General features: G+C 50.3%; 1 protein-coding gene and 1 long non-coding RNA gene across 4 annotated transcripts in view; one reads left to right on the plus strand and one right to left on the minus strand.

Annotated features, from left to right (window-relative positions):
• The window catches only part of LOC141413800 (uncharacterized), a 72,677-nt gene that overhangs the window by 12,001 nt on the left and 47,698 nt on the right, over positions 1 to 12,978 (plus strand). The window lies entirely within an intron of this gene.
• Sez6 (seizure related 6 homolog) overlaps positions 1 to 12,978 on the minus strand; it is a 43,194-nt gene that overhangs the window by 7,700 nt on the left and 22,516 nt on the right. For all 3 annotated transcript variants that reach the window (XM_074046496.1, XM_074046495.1, XM_074046494.1), the window contains exons 4-5: positions 4,383 to 4,578; positions 824 to 1,009 (exon numbers count right to left, since the gene is read on the minus strand). In XM_074046496.1, coding sequence (XP_073902597.1) covers positions 824 to 1,009; positions 4,383 to 4,578 — 382 coding nt within the window. The remainder of the gene's footprint in view (positions 1 to 823; positions 1,010 to 4,382; positions 4,579 to 12,978) is intronic.

Raw genomic sequence — 12,978 nt, forward strand, 5'->3', positions numbered from 1 at the left:
AAAAACCCCAAGTTGTCTGTTATGCCAGAAATAACACTCACTCCAGCTTCTTTCCTTCATCAGTCTCCTGTTGCCAGCAATCAGACATCTGATCACCCAGCACTAGAACCTGGGGGACCCCTTTCACCTCTCTGGTTCCTTCATCAGTGTCCCTGGAACCTTTTCCCTCCTCTCCATTCCCAAAGTCACTGTCCAAGTTCAAACCGACCTGGCTGCCTGCATGGCCTCCCAGCCCCTCAGACAGCCATCTTGGATGGCTCCCCTGAAGAATAGTTCTCAGCTCCTCCCCCTTCCTCTAAAACTTCAACATGTCCCTATCTAGAATCTTGACCTGACAGTCAAGGCCCTTTTCTACTTCGCTCTCTCCCTGGCTGTCTTCACTGTCTCCAAACACCCTCTCCTTCCCACCCTTATGTCACTGCCCACATTGTTCCCTCCATCTAAATGTCAAACCTTCAGTGCCACATCCCTTAAGAAGCATCCTCAATACCTGCTAGGAATGATTGCTTCCTCCCCTCCCAGGTCATTTCATGTTTCTTTATTGGCACCTTTTACTTCCTGCTCTGGAAATTGGTGACCTATGTGCCATCTTCTTCCCCCCTTTTCTGGAACTGTGGGCTCTGAGAGCAGAGTTCACTTAATGCAGCTTGTTATACCTGTGGTGCTGCCATATAGTACGTGCTCAATAAGTGCAGAATGAATGCCACTGAAGTGTGACCATTTTCTGGCTCCCTCACAGAGAGTAAATGAAAGTGCCAGATAGCATTAGAGAGCACCTTGCTCCTGTGCTCAGCACTAAGCCTTCTCCCCTGGGGGCACTCACCGATACAGACAGGCTCCTGGGAATCCCAGAAGGGTTGGGTGGCATTGAGACAGGTAAGGAACCTGGAACCCTTCAGCTGGTAGCCAGTAGCACAGTGGAAGCGGGCACTGCCTCCTGGGTGGAGGCTGGTGACAGTCACATCTCCATACGCTGGACGCCGGGGAAAGTGGCAGCTCAGGAGATAAGCTACAGGGAAAGAATGGGTGATATCATGTGGGAGGGAGTCATTGAGGATGTGTGTGAAGACTTGTGCCAGTCTGCTCCAGCCTGATTGGAGGTGTAATTTGGGCCTAGAAGAAGTAGTAGGAGTTCCAGAAAAGGACACATCCCTTTCCTATTAGGTGCCAATGGTATTTCCAGCATCCTGGACTCGTTAGCTCAGAGCTGGAAGCTAGGAGGCTTGGGTTCTGGTCCGAGCTCTGTAATATTTTGGATAGGTTGCCTAACCTTTTTGTGTTTGTTAATTTATGTGCTAAATGTAGTTCAAAGTGCCAGTTTACCTACATGGTTATTGTGAGGCTACACAGGATAGTATTTTATTGAACTTGGTTTCTCTGGCACCCAGTTGATAATCTATCTTCAAGAAGTGCTTATGGGGGCTGAAGCTACAGCTCAGTGGTAAAGTATTTGCTTAGTATTCTCAAGGGTGCGGGTTCAAGCCCCAACGCGCCGCGCGTTTATGGAATGACGGGTAGATGTGAAAACACTTGAAATAGTGAAAAGCCTATACTGATGTAAAGTGTTGATAATATTTTTCCTGCAGGAGACAAATATGAAAAGACTGAAGTCAGTAAGGGTTTCACCAGTATTCATTGAGAAGTGTTAAAAAGCTTGATGGCAATAGTGCTGGACTTCTTTCAAAGACTCTAGGGGCGAGGGAGAGAAGACAGAAGCTGCCTTCATTGAAGTTGAGGGGCGGGACTAGTTGTCCTGGGAAACCTGGTAGCTTTTGGAATTGTCATACCAAGTATGGCCACATGATGACAGCAAATCCTACAAAACAACCTGGCAGTCCTGGGGCCAAACTGAGGTGGTAGTTAAAAATGGCGATCCCAGCTTGGGTCTGAGAGGTGGGGAAGAAGTCCTGGAGTAGTCAAGGAGAAAGACAGACAAAAGGCTTGAGTTATGCCTCTGTGTGCCTTTGTGTGAACAGAAAAAGGGGCTGCCTCTGGGCACATGATGGTCTGAAGCTTGAATTTTGTCTCAGGACTTTCACCTGTCCTCCTCTTAGTTACTGTGTCTGTGAAAGCAGGAGTGTTGTTCTGCTCTTTCATTTCACAGGGTTCTTAAGAGAATGGGCAAGAAGAGACTAGCTGTGATTGGCAGGTATTAGGTGGCTCTCCTATTTGCTGTGCCACCTGGAGAAAGTTATCCCTGTCAGTTTCCTCATTTAGAGTACTGCACCCCACGCTGTGGAGGGTGAAAGGGCGTATGTGCAGTGCCTGGCACAGAGCACATACCTAACATCCCAGCCTGCCATTACCGTTTGTAATCTTGAGTAATAATAGCACCTCACATTTGCAGCACTTTCCAGCTTCTAAAGTGTCTTGGCACTCTTCTTATTTGATATCAACAATATGCTTGGGAGGAAGGAAGCAAGGAAGGGATGATTAACCCATTTTCTGATAAGGAAAACTGAGGTTTGGAGAGACTGAGGTTCAGAGAGCCCATGTTCCCTCATCACGCTGCAAGCAAGTGGTGGAGTGGGAACTCGAGCTCCTTGCTCTAGAGCCCACCTGCTTCCCATCCCTCTCTGCTTCCCCAGTTAAAGCAGAAATTTGGGTTCAGGGGTCCAAGAAACCTGACAGTTACAGACAAGGCATCCTCAGAGATTGTTCAGGGCAGCCACATGCTCCCCCCAGGTCAGTGTAGGGGTGTGGGGAACATTGTATCCAGAATGGAGGGGTCGAGTGTGTAACTTGACACTCGAGAAGGTCTGTACCTTGAGCCAGAAGTCAGATTCAGCACCTGAGCTTACATCTTCCCCTGAACTTGATCAAAACTTGGGGAGAGATGTCCCTAATTTCACAGATTCCTAAGACGAGCTTCCTCCTATTACCATGACAACAGTTCCCCGGGGAGCCTGCACCAGCACAATCTGTTGAGTTATTTTTCTTACTGGCGTGTGTTTCTGAAGTTAAGTCCAGTGCCAGGAATTCTCAAGATGAAGGAGGGGTAACTGTCTGGACCCTCTGCCTCCCCACCCTGCTGGAGGCTAAGGAGGGGAGTTGGAACTTGGTCCTGTCGTGTGGCCCTTGTAGGAACTCATCCTTGTGACCTCCAACATCAATTTGGAACAGCTCCAGTGCAGGCATGGGTACAAGGCCCCTCACCCCCTCTCCTGGCACTTTCTTTCTTAGCCTATGAGAGGCACGTGTGAGCACACGCTCCTCCTGCTCCCATCTCTGGGATCAGGGCTAATTACAGCCTATAATTAGGGGAATTACACTCATTAAGGAAAGAGCTGATCATTGACAAAAACTGGGCGGAGGAGGGAGGGCTTCTGGGCCAGCTCTCCCAGCCCGCCCTTCCTTGGGGTCTGCTCCCCCTTGCTGAGCCTCTGAGCTGCTGCCATTCAGCCACTTTTGTCCGGCCCAACAGAGAGGGGATCTAGAGTACTGTGCAAAGGAATTTGCAGCAGGAGAAAAGGTTATGGTGGCATGAAATTATGCCGGCTGCCAGGGAGTAGTGATGAGCCATTAGGAAGGCTGCCGGGGTCTCCTAGACACTCACTTGTGCCTCAGCTAGCCTTGCCTCTGCTGAGCCCCTGTACAACTCCTGGCCACTGCCAGGCTCTCCACTGTTTTGTGGGGCTGCTCCCCTAGTTTGGGTGCAGAAGCCAGGACAGGGAGAGGACTCATTAGGTGGGGTTCAGGGCATACTCAGCTCCATAGTGCCTGAGAGCTATTTCCCCTCTACAGGGCCAGAAACGGTCTGTGACAAAACAAGATAATGCTGTGATTGTTCACATCAATTATTTCCCTATTAGTACTCTCAGGTCTGAACTAGTTAATCTGTGTAAAGGATCAAGCTGACTTCCATGCCCGGGAAGGGGGATGGGCAGAAAGGACACTGAAGGGGGACCAGCAGAGCCCCAAGTCCCTTTTCCTCCCTTCCCCATCCATCAAGCAGTATAATTCTGTTTTCCTTAATGGAGCATGTGCTAAGCACCTGACATGTACCATTTTGTCTAATTGTAACTGTGACTTTGTGGAGTGGATGTTTTAGTCTCATCTTGCAGCAAGAAAAGAAGAGTCAGAGAGGTTCAATGACCTGTTCAAGATCAACAGCTAGTGAGGAGATTCAAACACAGATCATGTCCTGAGTCTGTGATTTGCCCACTTCATCATGCCACTTCCATCTTTCCAGAGGTATTCTGAGGTAACTGGGGCATGGAGCCATGGGCCAGGTGCTGGATGGGTTAGGCCAGGCTAGCTGCTAGATGGTCATTGTCAAGTCCCTTTGACCTTGTACCCCACCCCCGAAGTAATAGTATGAAAGACCACTTAGGAGGGCAACCAGTCTGGGCTAGTTTGTCTTTCAATTGTTCAGGCCCTACCTTGGTAGTGGAAATGGAACTTGCCAGGCCCGACAGGTGGTGGAAGGCTCTGGAACCTCAAGGCTGCTTGATGAGTGGGGCTGCGGATGACTTGGCCCCGCAGCAGGAAGGACTGGTTGGCCAGGGGCAGTGGATCAGGCCCTCCCAAGCCCTCTACTGTTATGGTCTCCCCCTCTTGGAGGCTAATGTTCTGGACCTGCAGGTAGAGTGGAGAGAACAGAACAGGGCAGTGAGACTTCTTCCCTCTGCCTAAGTCCTGCTGACCTTCAGCTCCTGTAGGCCCCTAATGGCCAGTCTTCAGCAACCCTTGAAAATTGCACTAGGCACTCCGTGCAGGAGGAACTCATCTTACCTTGTCGACTAAGATTGGACCTGAAGGTCAGAGGTTTTAAGTGCATTACCCAAGGTCACATAGAGATTATGAGCAGAACTGGGATTTGTAAGCACATCTTTCTGTCTCCAAAACTTTTCAAGTACACTAACTGTTTCCTGTCCTTTCCCTCCTTAGACTCAGTTTTTTCATCTGTAAGGTAGGGATGGGGTGGGTGAATTAGGCTAGATGGTATCTGAGGACCTGGCCAGCAATGTGAGATCTTAAGCATCAGACCAGTGTGCCTAGCTTCCCTTGGACATCCTGTTGGATGCCAGACAAGCTCCTCATACCCAGCCTGCCTCTTATTGAGCCATCTCTTCCTCCAGCCAGTAGCTCCCCTGGCTTCCTTATCAGAGGATGAGCTTGCTAACTACCTGAGTGCCTAAGTCAGAACTGGCATTTTGCCTCTTTCCTCATCCCCCACATCCAATCAGTCACTCAGTCTGTCAGGCAGACCTCAAATCTGTTTATAGGGTTTCATCCCCACTGCCAGTTGGTCAGCTCATCATTACTATTGCTCACCTAGATCACTGTGGTGGCCTGGCTGGCCTCCCTTCCTGGAGAGCTTAACCTACTCCTCCCTTCACATCAATATTTTCTGAATTGCAGCCAGTTAATAGACCCAGACTATACCATGAGGCTTCCTTGTTTAAATCCGCCAATGTCTGGCCATTGAGTACTTGGATCCCATAGTATTAGTCCAAACTCCTTGCTCGGTCCTCCAGGCCCTGACCAACTTGGCCTCTGTTGGCTACTCTGCTTGGCTTTATGTAATATAACACCCCTCCATGTATCAGCCATTATTCTGTTCTCTCTATTCCTTAAGCTCTTGCTCCCATCCTTTCCTCTGGCTGTAACAGGCCCCTTTGCCACCACCCTGATCTTCAAGTCCTCTATCCCTGGAGCATGCTTTTGGGTATCATGCCTTCATTCAGTCAAACAAGGATTGGATTATGACAGATTCTGCCCAGAGGGGAAATGATGTGACTTAGTAAAAGGAACACTGAATTGGAAGCCCAGACATCTGGGACCTCATTCTGAACATATGATCCTGGAAAAGTACCATAATTATTTGGGCTTCAGTTTCCTTGTTTTATAAAATAGCTACTCAAACTTTTCTTCTTTTTTCTTTTTCTTTCTTTCTTTTTTTTTTTGATGTGACTGTGATTTGAATCCAGGGCTTTGCACTTGCAAAGCAGATGTTCTACTGCTTGAGCCAGGGTCTCATTCTATTCCCCAGGCTAGCTTCAAATTCACTGTCCTGGTCTCCCAAATCTCTCAAGTACTGGGATTATGCATGCTCTACCATATCTGGCAGATCTCTGCATTTGAAGTGTGGTTCCTAGATCAGTAGCATCAGCATCACCTGGGAGCTTGTAAGAAATGCAGAACCTCAGAACCTCCCTCAGATCTACTAACTCATACTCTGCATTTTAGTAAGATCCCCAAGCAATTGAAAGGCACTGATGTCCGTGGTCTCGGGTCCTTACCATGTTGCTCTGAGGAAGCCACCTGGGCTGGCAAGTGGCATCCAGTGAGTCACCAAAAACTTCCCGCTCTTATTTTCCAAATGCTCCAGCTGGTTCCTCCTTATTACCTCTTGTTGCTGTCTTAGCTCTGATCACCTCCTGCCCATTGTTTCTCACTGATAATGGCCTAATCCCCAGGTCACATCTCTAGTCCTGGCTGCCTTAGATCAGACCATGTCTCTCTCCTACCTACCCACCCAAACCTTGCTGGTAGCTTCAGGTTGCCCAGAGGATAAGGTCTAAAATTCCTGTTCACAGTGGCTCCAGTGGCTTTTCCAGCCTTGTCTCCCTATCCTGCAGCCATAGGCTCCCCTGCTCAGCCCCTCTGGGCACTGACACAGGGAACACCTTCCCTTCTTTCCTTCTGGTGAAGCTAGTCATCCTCTGCCTCCCAGGCCTAGGCTATCAGTCCCTCTACTTCAGTCCCTCTCCCACTAGTTTCCTACTCATTTCTCTATTAAAATCTATAGTGGCATTTTGGATCATAACTTCTTCTACCTTCTTTGCTGGTCAGTCTTAGTATGGACGTGTAGAAAGAGAGAATGTGCGTGCCATGAGAGGTTCATTCCTCACACGATCTCTATAAGCTGAGATGCACAGGATGCAGAGCCCAGCCAGGTCCAAGGAGATAGGTGCTGCCAGACTCAGTATCCCTCTGAAGGTGGCTGCTAGAATAGATGTGCCCTGGGGACTGCAGAGGAGCACAACTGGGCAGTTAGAGGTCCCCACTTCTGCCTGGGAGGAAATGTCTGATAGGTGTGGAGGGACTGAACAGAAAGCTCAAGGCAGGGTGCTGGGGCAGAAGCTCCTCTTCTCTGCCAGAAGCTCACCGCCCAGGCACATTTGGGTGGAGGCTGCCTGACCATCTGCTGGGGACATCCCTCAGGGAATCCCTGCAGCAGGCAGAGGCTGGATGAGGTCCCTTCTAACTTGGAGATTCTGTGATTCTAAAGTTGGGAAAACAAGACTCACACACGTGGAATCTGTAATTATCGAGAGATGCCAGGCAGCATACAATTCTGCCTTAAGTGGCCCTGAATGCATGCAGCAGGAATCCTTGAGGGGAGAGCACAGGGCTTGGAGACGCAGAGAATGCACATGGAGCAGGTGGGTCTCAGAGTGCCTTAAAGAGCTGAGCTGAGCACTGAGATGAGGAGGAGGAGGAGGAGGAGGAGGAGGAGGAGGAGGAGGAGGGAGGACATTCACCATAGGGAAATTACTGCCAAAGCAAGGCAGAGATATAGAAATCAATTTACTATTTTCTTTCTAGTTCCTCATATACCTCTAGCTTGACCTCTAGCTTTCTGCTCCTGATCTTGTTGCTTTGCTGGGATCAGTGGCAGCAATAACAACTATCTTTCAAAAAGCACCTACAATGTGTCAAGCCATCTATTAGGTAGGTGATAAAATCTGCCTCCCCAAATAAACAGAGGCTCAGAGAGGCTAAGGAACTTGGGAAAGAGCACACAGCTGTTAAGAAACAGAGTCTTGCCTGTAATCCCAGCTACTCCAGAAGCAGAGATAGGAGGATCATAATTCAAAGCCAGTCTGACAAAAGTTATTGAGACCCCATCTCAAAAACAAGCCATCAGGCAGGTGTGGTGGCTCATTTCTATAATCCTGTTTACTTGAGAGGTGGAATATAAGGAGGATCACAGTTTGAGGCAGTGGTGGGTAAGAGTTCAAAAGAAGATCCTATCTCAACCAACAAAATAGCTGGGCATGGTGATTCACTCCTATAGTCCCAATGGTACTGGAAACATAAATAGGAGGATTGGGATTCAACAACCAGGACATAAATGTGAGACCCTATTTGAAAAATAATGAAAGCAAAAAGAGCCAGGGGCATGGCTCAAATGGTACAGCACCTATCTAGCAAGAACAAGGCCCTGAGTTCAAACCCCAGTACCACACACACACACATACACACACACACACACACACACACACACAAAGCCAGGCATAATGGTTCACACTTACAATCTCAGCTACTCAAGAGGCGAAGGTAGGAGGGCCAGCCTGGGCAGTAAGTACCATATCCCTGTCTAAATAATAATCTAAAAGCAAAAAGACTGGGGATGTGGCTTAAGTGGTAGAGTGCTTGCCTAGTAAGCAGGTGGCCCTGAGTTCAATTCAGTACCACCAAAAAACCCCCCCCAAAAATAGGAACAGACTCTTGCTTCCCAGCCTCCTGGGGATATCACCTGCAAAAATTGACTTTTGGATATCTGTATTCCCAGGCTCTAGGCCCCAGGTTAAGGAGGGACGTAGATTTTTGATTTGGCATGGCCTTTTCACGATGTTAGGATTTGAGTTCCCGCAAGCCATCCTCTCTCCTGGCAACTTGGAGAGCTGGAGAAACTGGGAGCTGAGACTTCTGACCTCCCCTGATCTGAGAGAGGCATAGGCCCCACAAGATGGCCTGGCTCCTAGCCCAGCCTGGCATGAGGGTTGGAGATATGGCTCCTATCTAGAAGGTTCCCTGTCCTCAGCCAGAGGCTATCCGTGCAGCACTGGTCCCCTGGGTTTCAAGCACCCACTTGGAAGCCTGCTGCAGTGGCTGGAATGAAATTTGTCACTTGTTTGAGGGCCAGGCTGACAGGGGCCAGACAGGGCTGGGTTTGGACAAGAGGGGAGATGAAGTCTTGATGCAATTTGCAGGCATCTGAAGAGCCTGGGAGGCAGATTGAAATGTCAGCTCTGCTCATAAGGGTTGTCTTCATATACCCTGATCTAGTGACAGGAGTGGGGGAGGGGTTGTGGAGGAAAGACAGAAGGAGAGAGAGCTAAGGATAATCCCCACAGGACCCTGGACTGTCCAGCACTGCCATGCCTCCAACAGACCAGGGGGAAGGTCAGCTAGAAAACACTTTGTCTGCTGCCAGCACCCAGGTCATCAGCCTTGTCTATCCTGTCTACTCAATGGAAGCTGCCAGTCCAGCCTCCAATACATGTCCCAGTGGTGTGACCTGCAGATAGGTGAGATGGTGCCACCATTTTTGCACAAGTTTGCACTAGTACAAACCCTCACAGACAGAGGAGCACAAGGGTGCCTCTGAGTACCACCCTTCTCCAGCACTTGAGTGCCACCCCCAGATGCTGCCCACAGCTCCACCAGACTTTTGGTCACCACACCCATGTGTTTGTGTTCCAGCAAAAGCCCACACTCATGGCTACCAGGAAGCAGGGCCAAGAACTTGAAGTGCCACTGCACAGCAGAACTCAGGAAGGGCTTCCTAAACCCAGAGGAGGAGCCACACTCAGAGGGACTGGCTGGGAGAGGCCATGTGAAGTATCTGCTTTAACCTCTTTTTATTGAGAGGCAAACAGGCCAGAGAAGGCCAGGGGCTTATTTCAGTCACTGAAAGCTGGGCTGCAGCTTCAGGACTGGAGCCCTGGTCCTACACCACAGCCTCTGTGCCCTTCTGAACTTGCATTCATCCATAATACCTTGTGGAGTAAGGTCTATTTTAGGGATGTGGAGAGGGACCTAAATCCTTGGAGCCAGGCCTTCTGGCACCCCTCATTCCCCTCAGATGGACCTTCCTGGAGCCAGGAAGTTGTCCAGAAATTCCACCCCTTCACTCACCTTCCACTCCTAGTGCTCACATCAGGTCTAGTCCTGACCCAGCTTAGCAGAACAGGGTGTTCTGGCCATCACACTGACAGCTGGCCTAGCCTGGGTGAGCTGTGTGCCAATGGGGCCACCTGGGCATGAGGGCAGGAACTGTAGGCAGATGTGCCCAGGCTCCAGATGGTACAGAGAGAAGCTAAGCCAAGATGGAGGCTGGCAGTGGGAAGGCTCTTGGAATGCCAAGTGCAGTGAGAGGCAGGAGCCAGGCCTAGAAAAGCCTGAAGCTCTCAGGGGAAGACTGGCTTACTAGGGAGGGGGCAGGACCCATGTGGGCCACAGAACTCATACCCACCATTCTGAAGGTGCTTCTCTAGACTTTTCAAGAAAGAGCCTAGCCCAATGCCTAACCCCTAGCTTAAGCAGGCCAGCCTACTTGGACCATGGAAGGCCTAACCTGGCCTCCTCCCTGTTCAGGCCCTTGGCCTCAGAGGGCATCAGTAGCTGGAGTACCATGAAGTGGGGGATGGGGGTCAGTGGGTAGAGCAGTTTATGTAGCTCTGTGGCTCAAGCCAGGGAAAGTTGGGCTTTTGGGGATTCTGATATCCCAGAGGCTGCTCTAACAAAAAAAGGGATTAGGTTGTATTCTCACTCTAGAGACAACCTGCTTTCAGTCTATTGAAAGTATGCTTCTTTCCTAATAAATTTTACTATTGCCTTATATGTATATATTATTCCTGCTCAGGGTTTGGACTTTAGGCAGAGGCTCAGCCTGGAATCTGGCTGACCTGCTCAAGAGTGTGATTTGTGAGCCCTAATGCAATCTTCTCCTTTCTGGCTCTTCATACCCTCCTTTTCATGACCCTGTGCCTTGGCAATCCTTGTGATTTTAGGGAAGGCTGGCAGGGGTTTACCATGATGGAGCGAAGCCACAGGCAATTTCCTTTCTCCAAACCTGAGAAGCAGTGGGCAGCATTCTAGGCCTTATGAGCTGCTCATCCATCCTACCCCCAGGATGGTCAGCCTGGGCAGGAAGGCACAGCTCTGGAGCTAAGCATCTGGCAGGAGTATAATCCTTATTCCTTACCCCTTCTCTTATTCCTACGCAACAAAGCCACCTTTCCAAAAGAGCCAGGGCAGCCTCCAAAGTCCAGGACTGCCACACCTGCTCCTTCCCAGTCTAGTTTTGGCTGCTCATTTCTCATTCTACAGGCTTCAGAGCAGGTATCCTTACTTCCAGGAAGCCCTCCCTGACTCCCAGGCTGGTGGGGGCACTGAGGTCCCGAAATTCCCATAGCTCCTGTACTCCCCATCTGCATCCCCACCAGTACTGAGCATTCTGTGGTCATTGCTTATGACTCCTAACCACAATTTATGTTTGTGAAACAAATTCATTCTTCAAAAACCATTAGTTAATGATTAACTGAGTGATATAGGCAATTCCCTTTCCTTGCCTGGGCCTCAATTTCCTTAACTATGTAGCGGTTATTATCAATCTGCAATGTTCCAAGTGTCCTGTGTGGTGTGGCCAGGAGGCCTGAGTCGGGTAGAGGTTGCTGGAACCAGCCCTGGAACAAGAATCTCACCCCCTGCTTCAGTCTTGGCTGTTCTGTCTCTTACTCCTCCCCTAAAGTGGGTGCCAACACAGTTCCAGCCACTCTGTGCCCTCCATGGTCTCAGATTCTATCTCAGGGAATTGGGGCTGAAAGAGTCCCCAAGGACTCTTTCTCCATGGTGCTGAGGTAGAGGTGGGCCAGCATGTGCCATGTTTCGTGACGGCACTCCAGGGCTGTGGCAGGTCTTCATCTCAAGGTTGCCTGGTAACAGCTTTTGCATTCTGCTGAAAAACCAGCAGCACCAGACAACAGACCCAGAGCTGTGTGAGGGGGTGGGCATCCGGGGTGGGGCTTGGTTCTAGGTCAGGGCCAGGGCAGGGGCAGACAGAGCCAGTATTGCATCTTGCCCCATTATCTGGTACCTTTTCTGATGGGAGGTACCACGGCTGGACCACACCTGGCCCAGTGGGCTCAGAGGGGCTGGTAAGCTTGGGGGGCAGGTGGAGCCAGACCATCCTGCAGAGTGGGGGGACCCATCCTGGTATCTGTCTCATACTCCCTTACACCTGCAGCTGGCACCTTCCACTCTATGAACCACAGCCGGTGCCACCTCTCATTAGGTGATGATTTTACATTAATTACCTTAATTAAGCAGTGCTGAGTGCTAATGGCTTGAGAGGGGGGTGGCTGTTCCTAATTGCCCTTCCAGTCATCTAAGAGTGAGGGGCCCAGGGCCTGGCAGAGCAGGAGCAAACAGTTGCAGAAAGAACGGAGGAGCCCAGCAGGGGTAGAAGAAGGGCCCCCTCCTGGGCCTGGCTCAGAGATCTAGACCTGACTGCCCTGGAATGGTGCAGCTGGCTGCAAGCCCAGATCCACTGGCCTGTGGAAGTTGGGATGGGCAGGAAGCAGGTCCAGAGGTGGCAGGCAAGCAGGCAGCACTGCTCTGCTCTCCAGACTTTTCCGTTCTGCTCCTCTCCATGGCCCCTCAGTTCTCTGTTTGATTTCTGCAGCTGGGCAGAATCCAAGTGCCATCTCCTGTGCCATCTCCAAGACCCAGGTCAATGTCACTGCTTTCTTCCTTATCCATCTTGGGTCCTGTACTGCAAGGCACCCCTCACAGAACTCAGTCTAGCCAAGGAGGTAGATGGGTATAATCAGACCTATAGAAGGGTTAAGAATGGGAATGATGCCATAGGCTTTGAGGACCAGGAAAGAATGCCCAGAAAAAGTGATGTCAGGGTTCAGTCCTAAGGGAGGGGGTGTTGTGACAACTTTTCCAGGCACAGGGACCAGCATTTGTAATCACAGCTGTGGGGAAAGAAGGCTTGACCCATTTCAGTGCAAAGGGGGAGTGGACAATGAGGGAAGAAGTGCCAGAGATGGGCCCAGTGGACTGCTGCCAATTTAGAAGTGACTGGGCAGGGGTGATTTCATGTGAGAAAAGTGTCTGCAGTGTAAGTGGGGAGGGGAGAGGTAGAGGGAGCCTGTGGAGGGGTGACTAGTGAGGTTGCCACTGCATCACTGGAAAGAGATGGGTGGGGCTGGACCACAGTCATCCCCATGATGA

Source organism: Castor canadensis, chromosome 11 (assembly GCF_047511655.1).
Source record: "Castor canadensis chromosome 11, mCasCan1.hap1v2, whole genome shotgun sequence".
NCBI classification, from domain to species: domain Eukaryota; kingdom Metazoa; phylum Chordata; class Mammalia; order Rodentia; family Castoridae; genus Castor; species Castor canadensis.